General features: G+C 40.0%; 1 protein-coding gene across 2 annotated transcripts in view; it reads right to left on the bottom strand.

Moving 5' to 3' along the window:
• Positions 1 to 737: 737 nt before the first annotated feature.
• The window catches only part of grb10b (growth factor receptor-bound protein 10b), a 68,414-nt gene continuing 48,931 nt past the window's right edge, over positions 738 to 20,220 (bottom strand). Inside the window, exons 6-17 of one of the 2 annotated variants that reach the window (XM_079693477.1) lie at positions 15,802 to 15,958; positions 11,381 to 11,496; positions 10,368 to 10,442; positions 8,282 to 8,419; positions 7,950 to 8,060; positions 7,686 to 7,784; positions 6,424 to 6,501; positions 6,069 to 6,185; positions 5,782 to 5,845; positions 5,594 to 5,681; positions 5,342 to 5,435; positions 738 to 4,841 (exon numbers count right to left, since the gene is read on the bottom strand). In XM_079693477.1, the coding sequence (XP_079549603.1) occupies positions 4,695 to 4,841; positions 5,342 to 5,435; positions 5,594 to 5,681; positions 5,782 to 5,845; positions 6,069 to 6,185; positions 6,424 to 6,501; positions 7,686 to 7,784; positions 7,950 to 8,060; positions 8,282 to 8,419; positions 10,368 to 10,442; positions 11,381 to 11,496; positions 15,802 to 15,958 (1,284 nt within the window). In that variant the 3' untranslated portion in view covers positions 738 to 4,694. Of the gene's footprint in view, positions 4,842 to 5,341; positions 5,436 to 5,593; positions 5,682 to 5,781; positions 5,849 to 6,068; positions 6,186 to 6,423; positions 6,502 to 7,685; positions 7,785 to 7,949; positions 8,061 to 8,281; positions 8,420 to 10,367; positions 10,443 to 11,380; positions 11,497 to 15,801; positions 15,959 to 20,220 lie in introns of both variants that reach the window. The other variant, XM_079693476.1, reaches the window with a different exon arrangement.

Below are 20,220 nucleotides of genomic sequence, written 5' to 3'. Positions count from 1 at the left end.
TGTGACATGGAATTCATCAACTTCTTTCATGACATTTGAAACATACCATACTGTGATTTTAAAAATAATAATTTTCAACATACGGTAAAATGACTTTTTCAACAGAGTATACCATGACATTTTCCATATTTAACAAAAACCAAACTATGACTTTTTCCTTGATATTTTCAACATACAGTACTATATTATGTTTTTAAAGATTGTAAGCCTAATTTCAATTAGTTTTACACAGAATGTCTTTGAAAATAAAACCATTTTAGAAAGTATCTACTTAAATAAAGACTCACATATTATTCATGTGATATCAAGTAAAAGATAAAAGTTTGTTTAGGAGCGCCTCCTAGTGGTCAGTGGTTCACTCTGAACGATGTCAGTGCATCACACTTAACCTGTGTTTGTTTTAGGACCAATAAGGAAGTAGATACACCATCACTGCTGACAGGTGTTTTAAACAAAGACATCTGTATTGTACATGCAAAGCAAATATCCTCATTTAAATCAATAGACAGATTGAAACATTAGACCTTATGGGTATTTTACCTAAAATAACACCAATTGTTTTACAGATTCTAAGCACACCTAAATCTGAACAAACAATAATTATCAAAACCAGTCTACATGCAGTACGGTTTATTCAACACTGTGCAGGTCTAATAAATAAATCTGATTCAGCAGTGCTACATCCTTTAGTTAGCAAATGTCGCATAATAACGTTCCATTAATAAAGACAAACAGAGTTGAAGTTTTTATATCAATGTATTAATGTTTTATTCTAATTACAATAAACAGAATATATCAGTCCCTTATTTGTACAAAAATACCTGAAAAGGTTACAATTAAAATGTATAAGCCATTCAACTATTTACAGAATTAAGCAAAGCACATTTCGAATACAGGAGCTCTCTCTGAAAAAACGAGATAAGTTACTGTTTTCTTTTTTGCATTCCCTGAAATACATAATAGTTTATATTTTCATATATAGATATCTTTTTTCTTTACTCATTTGTACAGCCACAGTATCTTGCAATGTGACAACATAGTGAAAATGCATGAGTTGAGATGATAATTGATTAATCCACTTTTGCAGGATCGGGGCTAATTCACTTCCAACTCCAAAAACAAACTGAAACCATAAGGGGGGTGTATTTGTAACCAGAACTGATTGTGCCCTTCTCTATTAGGAATTGTATTTACATTTTTTGCATGATTAAATCGATCAGATAACATTATAATTTCGCCTGATTTAATTGAAATATTAAGATTTCTTAATGAATAGGTCACCTGTTGTTGCCATATGATAACTGTGGTTAAATGGTCAAAAATGTTAGAGATAGGGTTTAAATCAGCTCAGGTAACCAGGCAAGTGTTGTAGGCGCTTTCTTTTATAAACAGCCTAAACAATCAAATGAACAACACTGTCAAGTGTCCTTTTTAAATAGCACTGGATTTACTCCATTTTCTGCAAGGATATTTTTCAAGTATTCACAACTAGCAGAATGGTGGTGCATTTAATGAAAGAGAAGTATGTTGTGACCACAGAGTTTACCAAACCTAAGGTAATTATAAATCCCTCATCATCTTGTACACAACAGTCCAAGAGAGCTGATGGACCAGTAGTTTTAAAACGCTCCAAGTCAACCCTGAGCAACCCAGTTACATTCATTTCTGTTAAGTATAAAAACGTGGAGCTTTTTTTTTTACGTGTTCGAATTGAAGTTACTTTCTGTCTTTTTCATTCAGAGTAAGTGGATATGCAAATACTCACTCATCCTTAAAGGCTACCTTTCCCTCACAGGTTTGACATCTGCTACCATTCACGTCATTCAGTAACAATAATAAAATATTGGGACTTTAAAGATGATTGGGCAGGCTGAATCAAATCTTAGGGGATTTTAGACTACATCATTATTTATGTATTATTATGTTGTTCAGATTCTTAAAAAATATCAACAAATCAAACATCAGTGACATTATATGTACATAAAAAAAACTCAAAATCCACATTCATGCAAATGATAAAACCTATCTAGCAGATTAAGATGCTTCATTCTGCTGAAAGAAGGTTGACAGCGGTGCTCTGGTGTGGTTTGATGTATCGGTGTGGAATATCCACTTCCTGTTCATTGCAGTTTTAAGGGGATTAAAATAGTGACTATGCCTTACTGCGCCCATATGTGAGTAGGGACTGCTGTTATGCATTTCTTTAATTATATCTAATCTAATCGAAAGTTTAAATTGAAAGTAAAGGTTTTTTTTTCTAAATCTAAATTTCTACAAATCTTTTTTCAAGGCAAGTGGTTTAAACAGTGCATTATGAGAATGTTGATTGACCTAGTTTCCCAAAAATATTTGTGACTTCACTACTTTAAATAATTACTATTGTTCTAGTTTAGGTCACCACAATCGAGTGACGATGAGAGCACTTGAGGCCTTTTAAAGTAAAGGGGTTAAACATTTTAACAGAAGATATTTGAAGGTCTGAGAGAAATGAGAAAAGCAGGAAATACAATATTTTTCATGCTTTGGGAAACTTTTCAGTTTAACAACATTCCACTTGACATCTATTGGAATGATGTTTAAACTATGGATGCCAGTGTGCTTTTAAACACCAAGTATTTATGATGAAAAAATAGTTTTTGAATGAACCAAAACAAAAAAACAATAGATCCTATTTCATTACATCTAAACATTTCAAGTAATCAGTCACATGGAGATAAATAAATACATTTTGCTGCAACAATACTTTAAAAAAATGATTGAGTCATTGCATCTTAGATAAATAATGGTGACCATGCACAGAGTCAATATGGTGAGGCTATTCTGCATCACAGAAGACCAATAAACCTTGAGATAACCTGCAGGTCAATAAATCATGACTGTTGAGTTTGCACTACAGGTACGTAAAAACGGATATCTAACGGTCTGCTGGCTGGTGGCCAAATCACAGCTGACGCCAATGTTTTGACTACACACAAATTAAAATGTGAGTTTCTAGAAATATCCCAGATTGAGATTAAAAGTGTGTGGTGCAACTTTAAAAGACAGTAACTATGAACCGAATTGTGACAGACTTTGAGTAGGAATATCATCAAAAATACTTCCAATAACTGAGGCTATTTACTCCTGTCATCCTCAACCTAACTCAGTAAGAGTTTTGCCAAAAACACATCATGTACCAGAGGTCCATTTTCACAGCATGCCGATGAGAGTGTGATAACACCAGGTTAGACAGGCTGAGGAAAGAAAGAGATGACTAGGGAGAGGCAGATATCTTTTCTATCCGCTTCTCTTATTACATATTCTTCCCAAACCTTTAGCTTACTTTCTAAAACATTCTGCCTGATTTCATTAAGAGGTGGCGTGCTGAGGGCAAGAGGCTTATATGTGATGTGTCAGTACACACAGGTAATGCCAGGCAGACCAAGGCCGCGTTACATGTAATGTAATGAACAGTCACACTTAACCATGTATATCTAACTCTATCTCACAACTCCCAGGAGGTACATTTGTGGGACAACATTTGAATCAAGGACAGGAAAAACCAGATCTGATGTAATTATTTTGTTTCCTTGAAAAACACCTGAGGGAAATGCTAGTGGTTATTCTCCCCTTTGCAGGAGAATTGAATAACATATTGATACTCTCACCATGCCTCTTCCATACACATTTCCCACCAAATAAATACCTGATTCACTTTCCAACCTTCCACGCAACACATCTGTCTACATGGTTATAAACATCCTCTAACTTTATTAATTGTTTTTTCACCCTTCGATAAATGTTTTTCTATTTTTGTGGAAGTTACATCGGACATACTTTAGGGAAATGGAGCATGCAAATAATGAAGAGTTGCAAATATCCAGAACGCAAAAGGGGCAATTAAAAAAGAAATACTATTAAAGAGACTATTGATAGCAATACAAAACAACGAATGCATCAATAAGAAAAGAAACCCTGTGTGCTGAGAGATGAGCCTTTCTGTGAGGGCCGCGATGCAGCTTTTGTGTTGTCCTCAAATAAACAGTTCCAGATTTTTCCTCCAGCTAGTTTGACTTTGACAGACTTCTGTGTCTCTTTCTGGTGCTTCTAAATATCGTCCATGTTGAATTCTGATATGTCCTTGCATGCCTATGACACTAGAGGGCAGTGGCACCATCTCACACTTAAGACAGCTGAGAAGTCATGCACCATCAAAGGCAACTCCCAGTTCCATGAGTGCAAAACTAAAGAGAAATCAACTCTCCATCAACAGTTTATGTTTTGAGGACGTGTGATGAAGACTTGAATGCGATTACAGTCTGTTCTCGGAGAACAGAGAGTGGTCCTGCTGATTGTCCAGTTGAAAGGAAACACAGTCTACACTTTGTGAAGATAAACATTGAGGTTCACTGTGTGTCCAAGCTTATTGATGACTATGGGTAGCAAGATTGTAGAAGAATTTGCAAGAGCATTGACACACAAGGGCAGTGTTCATTTCCTTTATCTGTTCTCTTCTCGAGCGAGGAACCTTGTGAGCAATCTGTCAGTCCGACTCCTCCAACATTCATGCAAAAGGATTCCAACAATTCAGCAGTCTTCAGAGGACTCACAACAGAACAAAATGACTGCGGAACATCAGTCAATTCACCAGCTTCTTGTTTTGTTTGTTTTAGGCAGAGTCAGATCAAGTGACGGGGTCAGGTGATCTGACGATGTCATAAGGCCACGAAGGTGCACGGGTGTCTGAGTTTACAAGGCAGCACTCCTCTGTTGAGCTGGTAGAACTCCACCAGCTGAATCAGGTCGGTGAATTTGGTGGAGCCGTCGTCAAGGCTGAAGAAGATTTGGCTGTCCTCTTCACACTGCAAGCAGGGACACACCAAAGAAACAGAAAGAGAATATAAGTATTTTTAAAAGGACTGTAACAATGCATTTACATTATCCGACTCATTGGCAACAAATCAAGTATTGAAATATACAAGTATTGAATTTAAATATATATTTTAATATTGATTTCCTACATTGTAGATCCTGGATACAAGCAACCTTATTCATTCAAGTTAGACCAAATTCACAATATCCTCCTTTTGAAGGTTTGCCATTTTTGACGGACATAGCTCACAAAAAAATCTGTCCGCTATAAAGTTAGGTTAATGGGCTAACAGATGGAAGATTATTATACCTTTTAACAAAAATCATTTTGATCAGCACAACCGTCAAAGTCTAGGCTGCTTCTATTTTACATTCACTTGTCTCAAGATTTATTAATACCTAGAAAGGTTCTCACAATAACAAACATTCACTGTTCAAGGACCATTATTTATTAAAAGAAAAAGGAAATCAAAATCGAAGCAATGCATACCGGTAGTATCTGGAAATGTTTGATTTTCTGGTGATGGCACAACGTGAGCACGAACGCCTTGGGATTACTCTGACTGACTCTGAGCAGAAACAACCTGTGAAACAAGAGAAAGGAAGACACTGTGAGAAGGATCCACGGACTTGATTTTAAGTTAGGAAAAATATAAATAATAACTATTCAGTAAGGGTTTTTTTTCCAGATTCAGTTAATAGGAAAAGTGTGTAAAATCTGTTTTAGCTCCAGATCCCTTACCCATCGACTTGTCCCTGCTGGTGGATAATGCGATGCGATTCTTCTCTGGTTATTCTGCCGTGGAACCACAACTGAGCTATGTGGATGACTGCAGAGAATAATGGAAAACATATATCTAAATACGCTTTAACCGACAGAAAATGTGTAAAGAACAAGATCAAGCATTATGTAAATGCTTTTGCGTTTACCTGAGCTTAGTGAGGAGTGGTGTAGAGGACTGTGGGAGCCTAATACGTTCATTCGTTGACTCCTCTTCTGAGAGCGATGCCACAAACAGACAAAACAACTGGGATGAGTTCATGATCTGGTGTTCTTGATATTATATGAAAAGTCAAATATGTTATGGACACAAAAAAGTCAACACCTACAACCAGAGGAAAACTAAACCTGTATGAATAGTTAAGCAAACATAAATGGTGTCATCTGTAGTGACCATTAAAAGGCTGGCTCCATTTGAACAGAAGCTGTGTCTCACCCTCCATGCATGTCCCTCCTCCATGGCAGCGCTCTGAGCTTCTACAGGGTTGTCAATCACCCTGCCTATCCTCCCTGAGAAATCCATGGCCACAAGGGAGTTTTCCGATACACTCCGCTAGGGGGAGACAGAGTTCAACAGTCAAATGTTGGACAAAGGCAGGGAGAAAAGTGCAGCGATGTAAGACTGCAAACACAGGCAGAGCAAAAAAGTTTAAATTCTTCTTTAAATTATCAGACAAATATCTGGAGGTGTTCCTAGTGCTTGCATAACAATAGTATTCACGTACAATTCATGTTTTGCTTATTTCAGAAATCTGGGAGTTAGTAAAAGCAAAGTTCATCAGTAAACTTACCACAGGTGCCGAGAAGTGTGAAAGTAATGTTTTCCTTTGTTGGGGAATCTTGTAGTTCTGGTACAACAGAATTCCATACTGTAAAGGAAAGGAGAAAGCTGGTTAAGCAAGACTATCACAATTCTTAATGACTGTGGCGTACACTTCATCAAAAACGTTATTATATAGGACATTTATTATGGCTTATTTATTATGTTACCTTTAGGGCTGCAACAAACGACTAATTTGATAATCGATTAATCTATTGATTAATGAAACGATTAATCGACTATTCGGACTATTACTGTATGCCTTGCACAATTTCTCAAACGCTCTGATTTAGCCATCAACTTTTAGATTTAGCTTGAGGTTGTTTTAGGCACGTGGAAACTAACAATGAAGACAATAAAGATGAATACTTGATTAAAAAATATATATATTATTAAATTAACTAAACACATTTTGAACAAAATTAAAATTGCTTTTTATTTAAATAAAATAAATAATGTTTCACATCAAAAGAAACAACAGTGTTTTAACAAATCGTATTAAATAATCTGATGACAGAACTGGAAACAGAATAGCTGAAACTTTAACAAAATAAATAACTCAGTTACCTCTAATCATTAACCCATGTTTGTATAATTGTGTTAACTCTGTGTGTTGCTGCTAACATACATAACACCTGACGTGGAAACGTTACTCGTGGATGAGGCTACAGAGCTTCTAGAAAGACAGTCGAACCCGGTGCATTTCTCCGTCTGAATGTGGTGCACTTTTGCTAAATGTTTAGACAAATCACTCGTGTTACCGCCCTTACATGCTAAACTCTTATTGCACTTTTGGCAACGAGCATTGTCCACATCGAGACGGGTAAAGTTTAACCACACCTCGGAGCGCGTTCTCTCCGCCATCTCCGCAGTGTGTTGCTGCATGGAGCAGCTGCGTGTGTGTAAACTGCCCCGCCCCCTCGCACACAGACGGGGGAGAGAGATCTCGTCTGATCGAAAATACATCATAGACGCATTTGTTTTTCTTTTTGCATGTTAGAAACGAGTTGGCGACACTAAGACTGCGATATAATGTTTTTGTAGCAACAATACATGACATATCTTTTTTAAATGTCTCCAGTACCGATAAAAAGACCAATAACGTTGGAGCTTAACGGCGCGTAAAACACACGTGATGATGTCACCAACGAATCGACGACTGAATTAGTTGGCAACTAATTTGGTAATCGATTCTAATCGATTAAGTCGATTAGTTGTTGCACCCCTAGTTACCTTAAAGAGCCGGAAGGCCATCATCCAACACGTCCTGCCCTGTTCATCGTCCGCACACAGCATCCTCAACTCCTTGAGCTCCCCTCGACATTTATTGGGCTGTAAGTTAACATTTGACAGAATGAGAACACAGATCATTCATAATAATCGCTACCAGCACCCCAACAATAATACAAATGTAACAAATTCAGGGGGAGCAGCACAGGATGTCAATCATTCCTCACCCCATAACATTTAATTGGACATCAGCTTGATGTCACTCACCCTGATACAGAAGCCGTAGTCTGACGGTGCTCCGTGCTGCTTTCTGCCTGTGTTGACAGTGAAGATGTTACTGTCGTCAAGGTCTGCTAGAAACTGTAGATGTCTGGGCTCCTGGAGACAGAAATAATGAATAAGTCAGGAGGTGATAGAGAGACACAGACCAGAACAGGGACCTCCATCGATAAAAGGCGGATTTAAAGGTTATAACATTTCACATATTTATGCTGTTGAAACTTTAACATTGAGGTTAAGACTGTAGTTACAAAGTTAAAATAAAGAACATGCTAAAAAAAATGACACGGGAAAATATTCAGATTTTGAGTTTCTGTCACCTTTGAGGTTCCTTTTGTCGAGCAGTAGAGTCCCGAGCGCCGAAGGAATATGTAAACTTTCTTCCACGACTTCCTTCCCACCTCCTTCACATACAGATACCCCTGGATCTCTGGACAGCTACTGGTCGCTAGGAAGTTCTGAGGGAGGAAAGGAAGGGAGTAATGATTACAAAATGCATCTACAGTATATACACATTTGGAAAATATTATTGTGTATGTATTTTGGCCAAAAGCTGAATCAATGTGTTTTTCTCGACATGGAAAACAATAAAACAAATTCAGCTCAAAACATCAACCCATCCCTAGACATCTTCACCCCAAAAGTGACAAATGAAGATAGGGACCAACAGAAATCAGATAGGAGAACTTACAACATATACATATAATACATCAGTAAAAAGACATGCGAGATGTGAGACCTGGTGTAAATTAATCAGGTCGGTCTGATTCCCTCATGTCGGACTATGTATTCTCTCTAGAATGTCCTCCATCAAGGGCCCTCAGCCTCCGGAGGGCAATGTTGGATCACATCTGAAGCCTATAAGCTCTGTGTCCCTGTCACACTCTCAGATACTATCAGCTGTAGCGGACACCATCTGTAGAGGCATCACAGATGGTAGGCAATTGCTTTTTGTCAAAGAACACAGTGTCATTTGGGCTCCTTGCATCAGTGCAAAACTGACAGATGATGGTCGAGATGGGCGGCTGCTTGAGTGCTTACACAGAACGGTATTAACCACTATGAGGCAAGACATTTTGCTGTTGTCTGAACAATCTTAGGGTGTAGAGTCTTGAAGAGGGCAGAGGAAGGTAGACAGGATCTTGACTTTGGCATGTGTGTATACATACACAACTTAGTATATAGTTTAAGCAGCAAACAATCATAGTTTCTATTTTAAAAACTAAAGACAAAGTGTTGTGTTATACAATCCAGGAGAGATACTGCACATGCATTAAATCAACATACGGTGTATTCCGATTGGAAACCCCTTAAGCGTAAATTGTTGAGTAGGTGTATGAAATACTTTGAAATGTGGTTTCTATTTTTCACTAAAATATCACACCATGAAGTGGTTGAGCTATTAGAGGTGATTTGGAATCTGCGGCTTGTGGCTTGAAGGCAAACTGCTCCAGAGGACTCAGTATTTAAAGCACATGTTCCCCAGTGTTTTGGAAACACCCCACAGAGGGCCTCATGCATGAGCAAGTTCCGAGATTTTCGGAGCGCACGCTCACACGCGACGTTCATTCAAACCGCTTTCTTTTTGAGGTTCTACAGCCTTATGCTTTGCGTTCACAGGTGTTTCTTGCATAAATGGCAAATATTGCTAACACCTGGTTGAGCTCGGGTCAGAACCCTCTCGGTTTGGACAGCACTCTTACGGAGTGCAAAGATCTTGTGTTTAGAATAAGTCAAACACTGGGGATTCCTGCACAACTCAGGCTCAACACATTCCCCATTCATTTATTGACTCCTCTATGTAGAGCATAACGTATGTATGATCAGCAGGGGACTTAAAAGCTTTCTGTGAGTGGCAAGGATGAAGGGATGGATTCCACTTGTGGTTCTGTCTCTGACAGCTCCATTACTAGATACAGGAGAGAGCCAGACTGCATGTAAACCCTCCGTCCATTAAGAACAAAGCTCCTCAAAATCCAGAGAAACCTTTTGTCTGGTCTCCTCCCAGACTTTTCTTCATCTCTTTTGTGAAAGCAGTGGACGGCTCATGAGTGGTCTGTGATAAGAAGCATTAAGATACACAGGTGTGAATTTGTGCTGTGCAAACATACATGAGGTATGTTGTAGGTATGTTCTATTTCTGACTGCCTAATTCCATGCATCGCAAGTGTGAGGCCTGCGGTGCGTGTGCAGAGACAGCCGTGTGTCAACAGGGGATCAACGGTAGTTATTACTGCAGGCTCTGACGAGACACCCTGTCTCAGGGTCAGAGGTGAGGTATGTCAGCCTGATTGTACCGTATGCAGCGGGTGCTGACTCGGAGGTAAAGTAAGCTTTGTGCGTGTCAGGAGGAGGAGAGAGACTTAGAGAGTGACAGAGAGGGAAACGTGCGTGTGCTGCTCATACCTGGAGGAGCTGAGATGGTGGAATCGTACGGTTGGTTTCCTGGCACCATGCAACCATTTGCTCAGGGAAAAATGTCTGGGGGAAGAAGAAAGACGAGAGAGATGGAGACAGACAGACGGAGAATATTAGTGACTGACAATAACAGGGTATATGCAGGAATCCTGAAGTCAAATGTAAGACCTTTCAAGACCTTTTTTAAGACCCTTTCCATACATTTTAAGACCTCATCGCCACTTAGAGTTTTAACCGGTTACATTGGCGAAACACTTTACCTCCCATTGACTATATACAGTATTGATTGTCCTTCCTCCTTATCTTCCAACCATTTGGACGCAAACTTGCATTTCCTCATAACGATGTTGTTTAACAACCGGCGTAAACGGGCCTTCGCACGCTATCAAGCAGTGAGCGCGCGATGTCCTGTTCAGATGAAGTCAAATCCAACGGGATGCCATAAATAAACTACACAGAATCACACTGCACACCTATGCAATGATTACATTCAGGCACACTGTAGAATACAACCTCTTTGGACAATTGATATACTTATTGAAAACAAGCTACAAAATGTAATACCTTGGAAAATGCCGTTTAATACTTTTTAATAGCCTTCCTTTTCGCTAAATTGATTTATCAACTTGTGATACTTTTTAAGACCCAGCGGACAGCCTGAATAATTATAGGTTAATTAATAGGTAGGAATTTGTGAGGGGGAAGAAAACGTTGCGCAAATCTCATTAGTACGGTCAGCTGTCATAATATTTCACAAGATCCCAAAACCAAGTGAGACACTCGGTCCAACGAAATGTCTTTCTTTCCTTTGGACACTCTTTAGAGCAAATTACACGAGTAAACTCCTTACTTGAATCTTTAAAAAATTACAAAAATGCAAAGACACAGTCCACGAATACCTGCATTTTTTAAATGTAGGAGTATTGGTTTAACTTATATCAAAAAGACAACGCTGAAAGTGACACAACATGATAAGAAATGTTTTTTAAAAAGGAATGTACCAGGGGGTTTCTGAAGAATTCATATTTGGCATAGTTCTTCCTGAAGAGGAATCTACTGTCGCTGTTCATAGAGGCCTGGACCTGAACCACCAGCTCGTGGTCTTCTAGACAGCGCTCTGAGGGGACAGGCAGAGAGAGGACAACAAGGAATGAGGTTAGCCTTTATTATTCTATATACAATATATGATTACTATTACAGAATTGTCAAATAAAATGAACATTAATATGACAGTCAACGGAGCTAATGCAATATTTGAATATGTGTATTTCTCAATATACTGCAGTCTTAAATATTACAAATGTTCTGAGTAAGCAACACAAGCACCATGGAAAATACATTTGAAGATTTTAGAATTAAAGGACCAAAAAGTCAAGAAACACAACCAAATGAAACGGAAAGAAAAACCACACTGACAGCTTCGCAACAAGTAATTTTTACTTTAAAACATCAATACGGTTGATCTAATACGGTCCGAATAACACTGAAACAACACTTAAAACCAGTGCATTGTTTTGTTCAAAATGTTTCATCTTTCCATGTCAAGTCAGATATTTGTTCCATGTGTTGTTATGCCAACAAGATTCAAATAAGATTTTGGTCACAGTTAGCGACATTTGCACTTGGAAAGGGCAGACTTTAACAACACCATGTGTGGATAAGCCTGCTTGTGCCATAATAACATTGGCCAATAATCAATTCAACATTCTAAAACAAAATGTCTAGGGCTAATCAATGAATCTGAATTTTATGAAAAGCACACAATTGTTGTGCCAAAATACCATAAAAAAAAAATAAGTATGGTTGTGCTGCAGAGATGTCCCAGCCTATAAAATGAAATGAACAGACCAAACAAAACACAATCACGTTTTTTACAATATATTTTTCAAAATAGATACGAATATTTCCCCCAAATAATCAACCGTAAATGACCGTAAATTACTAAATGCTCTAAACATATACTTTGGCCAGCTCAGTGGTGTGACAGAATATTTAGAAATGCAGGTTGCTTTTAATGGCATGCACTCATTACACAAGTTGTGACTGATGATCACACTGGCCTTCCCCTTTCAAAGTGAGCAAAAGAGGCTGTGATTCCACTAAGAGTGTGTCCTTGTATGGACGTGTTCAGAGGTCCTGGTGATTTATATTCTGTGCCTGCCAATGCTTCGACCGGTCATGACTCACTCAATCCCAACAGCCTAACAAGTCTTCTCTGACACGTCTTTAATAAAAGACATCCTTCCTTTCCCCAGTAGATCTAATTAAAATGCTTCAGCTTAACTAACTTCTGCAATATCAGTGTTTTCTCTGATATTGGTTTCCTGATGTGGAATAGAGCACTTCAGAGATGTGTGAGTGCACAGCTCTCATCATTATCTCATTTCATGTTTTCCCCCTCTGTCACAATCTCTTTGACACTGTCACGACTCTTCTCTTTCTCTCCATTTCATCTTGTCGCCTATCTGATGAGTCACTCGTGCTCGTGACAGTGACTCACCCTGGCAACACTACCTCACTGTCCCAGAGCTGTTAACCTTTTTGGGGTTGACAAGTGGAGGTCAGTGTTGCTTATCTCAAAGGGCCATTTCATCCCATTCAGCAGCGAGTGGGCAGCGATGTACGGGAATAGGCTTCTCTATTCAAACACGCTATTGTTCGGGTCTCTCTGAAACTTCTATTCTCGTCTACCACCCAACCACATGTGCACACATGAAGGATCACATAACATGTATGTGCAGTGCAGACGTACAGTCTGCACACACGTTGGATCATGTACATACACAAGCAGTACTTTCAAAAAACTGCATAACTATACAAATATCTTTGAGAAGATACAGCATGTCAGCAGATACAGTTTGTTGATATCAACTATGATTCAGAAGATTCCTTTAACTTACGACAACTTTTATCTTTTAGGTGGCTCCGTGAACATACTGTACAGTATACACACTACTAGAATAAAAACATCAGTACTAGACAAATAAATAGGTTAACCTAATATCTTAGAATGGCAAATAATATGCCATACAATGCATTCAATGCACAAAGGGTTAAAAAATACCATTAAATAGAATTTGACATTTACAAAGACATTACAAATTGTGTAATGAGCATCATTTTTAGATGTTTTTGATAATTTTGTTGTGGACACAAACTCAATGCAAATGGATAACCTTTTGAAATTGAACAGTCAGCACACTGTTGCTTTATCACATCCCATCTTCTGAAACTCCTGAACATCAAATACGGCAAGAATACGGGTGCAGAGCAGGTGCCCCGGAATAGAAGGAGGGCTATAATAGAATAAGATTACTCAGAGCCAAAAGTGATGTCATTTACAACAAGCCCCGGTAACTGTGTTTGGCAGCATCCTTTTGGCAGCATTGATGAGAAATGTAATCAGATCATGATGGATGGTAAAATATTAGGCGAGAGTGTTAGGACCTGCACTTTGAATAATGCAAATATATTTTCAAAAAGTTTCCTGAGGTGACAGCACATCAGGCAAGAAAATTATGTTAGTCGTGACAGCAGAATTCCACTTTTTTCCACCATGTCTCTTCCTACAGCATGTACAGTAACAGGAAAACTGCTCTAAATAAAGCTACACCCCCTCCTCTCCCACATCTGTTAAACTGTAAAGACATGAGCACAGGCTCAACTTGTCTTCCATAAGTGCTTTATAATCGCCCTCTCCTCAGGGGGAGGTTGGGTTTTCTAACGTTCAGCTGACCACAGCTTTTCCAACGTACAGTTATACTGCCAAGTCTAACACAAAATCAGCCCGACAGAAACGCAAAACACTCTTCCGTGGTAATGAAGCAACACATAAAAAAGATGCTCTCCTCTAGGGATTGGTCAAGGGTTTTTAAGACTACTTTTCCTTACAAGCTGGTACAAAGACACCAAGCTCAGTGAGCGCCTCCACTTTCTCAAATATCAAACAGTATTCCTGAATCCATGAAGAATCTACTGTGTAACTTTCTACCCAGTGCTAATGTCAGGCCAACTAAAATGCAACAACTACATCTGTATAATCAAATGAAATGTTCTGCATAGAAAACGGTTCCTCCTTCCTGAGTATCATGGCTTTGATCTTATTATGCTGCATTAGTCATGAGGTCTGTGTCTGATGCACTGAGGGCTTCTATTTTAAGGAGAGTGTTGATAGTGGTATTGTTGCTCTTGGTCTGAAGAAACTTTGACTTGAAACATGGCCTTTTAAACTCTCCATCAATCTTTTCCATCACCTCTCTGCAGTGTCATTTATAGAACTGGATCGATAGCATTACACCAACTCTGAAACTCTGAGAAAGGCACAAGTCAGCCAAAGGTTTTGATACTATGTTCATCAGTTGCATCGTTTTATCAGTAATGCATCTCCTGATGCATAACCCTAAATGATTACCTTTACTTGAGTATTTCAATGTTTTGGTACTTTTTACTTCTACTCCACTACAACTCAGTGGTAAATCATGTACTTTTACTCCACTACATTTATTGTAGTCCTACACTCTGGTACTTCTTCTTTTACTTAAGTACACAGTCTGAGTACTTCTTCCACCTCTGTAGGAAAGGCTTTCTCCACGTATGGAAATTGTGCCAGAGCAATAACTTTTGGAAATAGATAATTAATTAACATAATTGTTCATGCTGCTTCAAGCATATTATACACAGGAGCCAGAGACTGGATAGGCAACACTCAACTCAGGCAGCTTGCACGTCATATTCACTTTACTCAACTAAAATGTTCTCCTAAATATTAAATCAGAAAATCATCCCTTCAACCCTGAACCCATGTGCAATGCCTCGTCCACCTTCATAATTTTATCCTCTGCACATGCAGATTTGACGTTTAACCTACATATTTTTTAATGACAAGCAGCTCAATATTTGTCTCGGGTTTTTCACAAGAAACTGTTTCCCTTCCTTGTATGCTTAATACAGCACTACTCCATTGACCTTTTACACAGCCATTGTGTTAGACATGATTAGATCACTGGACATTATGGCTCTGCGCATTTGCTGTAAAGCATGTGCATGCACTTGTGCTTGAAAACATGCCTGCGTGAGAATATGCGCCTGTCTTCCCAAGTATGCAGACATGCATACATTTATGTGAGTGCACCTGTGTAAGTCAGTGATTGTATTGCATGTCTCAGCCCACCCAAAAATCCATGATGTGCTGTGTGAGTTTGTGAGAGTTTGTCCATGTTCTTTGTGTGCGTATGTGTGCGTGTGTGTGTGTGTGTGTGTGTGTGTGTGTGTGTGTGTGTGTGTGTGTGTGTGTGTGTGTGTGTGTGTGTGTGTGTGTGTGTGTGTGTGTGTGTGTGTGTGTGTGTGTGTGTGTGTGTGTGTGTGTGTGTGTGTGTGTGTGTGTGTGTGTGTGTATTTGAGCCAGCAGGGCTCTGCCCCTTACCTAGTCCTAGCAGCGGGTGGTGTTCAACAAGTGCCCAACTGTTGTCGTCCACACAATGGCTTTTATAAACCAGGAGCTGGCACAGGTCCCTGGCTGTCATGTCCGCTGGGATCTCCACCACTTTACCCATGCCGTCTTCACTGAAGATCTTCACAATCTAGGAGGAGAAAAAATAATTTGAGTTAACTTACATTAAGAGGGATCATTTCAAGGAAGTCTGGTAAACTAGAGACGGAGGTGTTTCAAAAATGAAATCTTAAAAAAGGACAAGAATGCTGTCAAACCGGTTACAAGGATGTCCTTGATGTGAGGGAAATGAAGCTTAAGATTAATAAACTGTTACATCTGTCAAGGATACATTTAGCATGAGATGGTTTGAATTTACATTGTTATGGTAACCCCAGAAGGAACTCGCGATAAAGTCATTTAACACAAACCATTTTTTGAACACTCGGCCTAATAGGTGGGTGAAGCCAGCAATTTTCTTCAAACACTAGCACAGTATTTATCATATAGCGTCCCATACAATATAGAATACACAGGCCTGTAATTATAGCACACAATAGAAAAGAACAGACATTCAAAACTATGTAGCAATTGTGGTGTTAGAAATCACAGGCAAGCAGTTCTTATAGCAACTTGTTGGTGTAATATAGAAGCAAATAAAGTGCAGTGCATAACAAGCGTCTGCCCTTGTGAACACAAAGAAGGGCAGTCTACACTGAATGGATACTCCACTGTAGCTTAAGAGGAAGTTAGCATGGTGTTTCTAATTATAGCTTATTGGAAAAGTGTTTCTTTCTTCCAACTTCATAAACACAGGTATATGTTTTGAGCCAGTATTAATCCAATCCAGGAATTACAATCATTTTTATTTCAGTTTACATTAATAATACTGACTCAATACATACTCAGATACATATTTAGCCACTACTGACCTGTACACTGATAAACTGTATAGCAACAGTGCATCAGGCTCGGAGTAGGTTACACTCTAAGATCTCATCCGTGTAAGAGACATCAATTTACATCCAGATATATTATTTTATATACTGGGAGCCTTGACTTGTTGGAGATCAAGAAAACATCAAGGAATTATATTTCCCATAACAAATTTAAAGTGGTAAATTATTCCTTAATTTCCTTATCTTTGCTTTTCAAAAGAAAACTATATAATCCCATGTCCCACAGAAAACACAAACAGCCTCCCTAACCTGCAGATAAATCCAGCCTTGTTAGCCTACACAGGAATCCAGCCTACTAATCCTACGCATGTCATGTATGCACACTACTTCCCACATAATATATGACATTACAAAGAAATTCTGTTCCCTTGGAGGGCAAAGAAGAAGCCTGTAGCCTCACAGTTTGTACAAACCAGGCCTGAGGCTCCTAACATGTCCAACATGTTCAAGAAGAGAGGCAAAGGAGCCTCAATCATTGAAAACCGCTGTCCTATTTGACGCCTTATTTAAACTGCTCTGCTCACATCTCGAAAAAAGACAAATTGTCTTCAGCCTTTAATGTATTTACACATTCCATGTCTCGCCCCTGGCAGTACTTCAAAGAGAAATGGAAAGAGAGAAGGAGGCAAGGAAAGGCAGAGACACACAGGGAGAGATAAGAGACACAGAAAGAGAGCGGTCTTACCTCGGCCCGCAATAGGCAGCAGTCCGGGGAACACGAAGGCATTTTTGGAGTGAGCCTGGCTCCCCACACACACACACACATATACAAACAGTCACACTCACAGTCACTAATACAAAATCCGTTCAGTTGTGTAGCCCTGTGTCCTCCAGAGATACAGTGGCGACAGATGACAGTTGTGCTACCTGTCACATAGCCTGCAGACAGTCCTTCAGTCTATGTAGGCCGCCGGCTCTGTCTTTAAAAAAAAAACTGTCTGTGTGACCTAAAGCTGCAGCTCACAAGACAGACACAGAGACAGTCAGTGATTGGATGGCAGCAGGTACAGTGCTTCCAGTGCCGGTTGAGTCTGACAACTATCTTTCTTTTTCTCTCTCTCTCTCTCTCTCTCCCTCTCCCTCCCTCCCTCTCTCTCTCCCTCACAAAGGGTTACAGCCTCAGCCACGGGTTCCGAGGCACACTGAATCAAACCACACGCTCACCAACCAATCATAAGGCAGCAGCAGGCTGATGTAATCATTCCCACACAGACCTAGACACACACACAAACACACACACACACACACACACACACACACACACACACACACACACACACACACACACACACACACACACACACACACACACACACACACACACACACACACACACACACACACACACACACACACACACACACACACACACACACACACACACACACACACACACACACACACACACACACACACACACACACACACACACACACACACACACACACACACACACACACACACACACACACACACACACACACACACACACACACTCCAGCAGACACACAGACGCACAGTCATGGACAGGCAGAGCCAACTTTTTCAGACCTCTTGCAAGCTTCTCTGCTTCAGTTTCTGTGCAGAGCTCTGAGCGAGAGTTTTCATTTGAGAAGGGTGCGGGGCAGTGAGGAGGAGGAGAAGCAGGAAGAGAAAGAAAGGAGAAATGAAAGTTTCTCTTTGTTGCACTTCTTGTCTCCAAAATGTTCAGAAGTTTTCAAGTGAGGGCTAGTAGGTTTTTTCTTTCTCTTCCATGCTTCTCTTTTCCTCTCCCTCCCTTCCTCCCTCCTTCCCTCCCTCCCTGTGGCTTAACTTTGAACTCCCCAGTCAGATCTCTCTGCCTCTTACAGCAGTAACAAGACTCATTACAGAGCAAATGAAATGAAACAAACCTGGAGCAGCACTTGAGCACTCAGACCTTCTTCTCCTCCCCTGGTGGCAAGCTTCGTGCCAACATTCTTTCTCACTAAAGAACAAAAAACCTTAAGACCTTTGCACATGCACACTCACACAGACCCCCCCCAGCCCTCCTTTTAACTCTGATATTTAATACGGCATCTGAGAGACAAAAGCCTTGACACACCCCGTCTGGGAGAGGCGAGAACAGCTTTACTCTGTCGTTGAAGCAACTTTTTCTTGGTTTTCCTATTTTTTTTCGGAAGAAGGAAGAGTATTTGTAGATGTGTGGGTGAGGTGTAATCCAGGAATGAGCAAAGTTCCACAGAAGGAAGGAGGAAGTAGTGGTAAAAGTGGTAGCAGTCAAAGAGATACTACTTCATTTACTATAGCGGGAAACTTTGGGGAGGGATGAAGGAAGGGAAAGGGGGAGTCTGTAGCTGGGGGAGGGGAAAGAGAGACAAAAGTGTGTGTGTGTGTGTGTGTGTGTGTGTGTGTGTGTGTGTGTGTGTGTGTGTGTGTGTGTGTGTGTGTGTGTGTGTGTGTGTGTGTGTGTGTGTGTGTGTGTGTCTGTGTGTGTGTGTGTGTGTGTCACACACGTAGTCACACATGTGAGTGTGTGTATGGGATAGGGAGAAACAGGAAGATGAGAAAAGTGAAGGGAAAAGAGTGGGAAGCAGCAGCAAGAGGGAAAGAGAAAGACTGTCTGGTGACACACTGCAGCAGAATGTGTAGTGTGAATGCTTCCTACTGTTAACTACAGATCTGGCCTGCACAGCTGTCTGTCTCTCCCACCCACCCCCCTCCTGCCACTACACTCACACAGACGCACACCCAAGTGTACGTCACAGTTAGTCAGCCGGAGGGGAAAGCCCCAGGAAGGCTGCACACATCACAAATGCTGCAATACATGTTTTCACAGTTGCTCTATAGGGATAACCCTTAACCCTTTTAACATACAGTTGAATTGTCAGAAGGTTTTGGAAATCTTTTGATGATTGATGACGATGGGATTGTCATCCCCACAATTTATGTTTTGTCATAGTTGTTTTGGGGCATTCTGGACACTGTCATGTTTTCCATTGATGCATATTAATCAAAACACGCTGGCCTGGCTTTATTATGACAGGTTTCTATTCAAGAAAATGTCTGCAGGATTATCATAATCCAGAGGTGGGTTCAAACGTTTGTTTTGCCAAAACTGTTGTGTTATATCCAAAGTGAAGTTTCAAGCCCAAAAAGTCTAGCATTACGGGTTCAGTGTGGCGGGGTTTGCAAGTTGTAAGCCAGTGAGGGATCATCATCTTGTCACTGGAATGGCAGCTCTTACTTATTAGTCAGATTAACACTGCAAACAGAAGTGGGATCATGGAGACAAAATGAACCGAAAGTCACATAATGCACTCGCAGTAAAGTGCAGGGAGAACTGAGTATTCGATATTTGAAAAAACTGAAAAGGGTTTGTGAACAAATACATAATCATAGGAGATAAAGATACACATGGACATCCCCACTGTCTGCCATGTCCAAGCGAAGTCCTGTTTCATTTGATGGATGA

The sequence above is a fragment of the Notothenia rossii genome, assembly GCF_949606895.1.
Source record: "Notothenia rossii genome assembly, chromosome: 7".
In the NCBI taxonomy this organism is placed as follows: Eukaryota; Metazoa; Chordata; class Actinopteri; order Perciformes; family Nototheniidae; genus Notothenia; species Notothenia rossii.
Note: the sequence above shows the minus strand (reverse complement) of the source record. Positions and strands in the feature narration are given on the sequence as shown.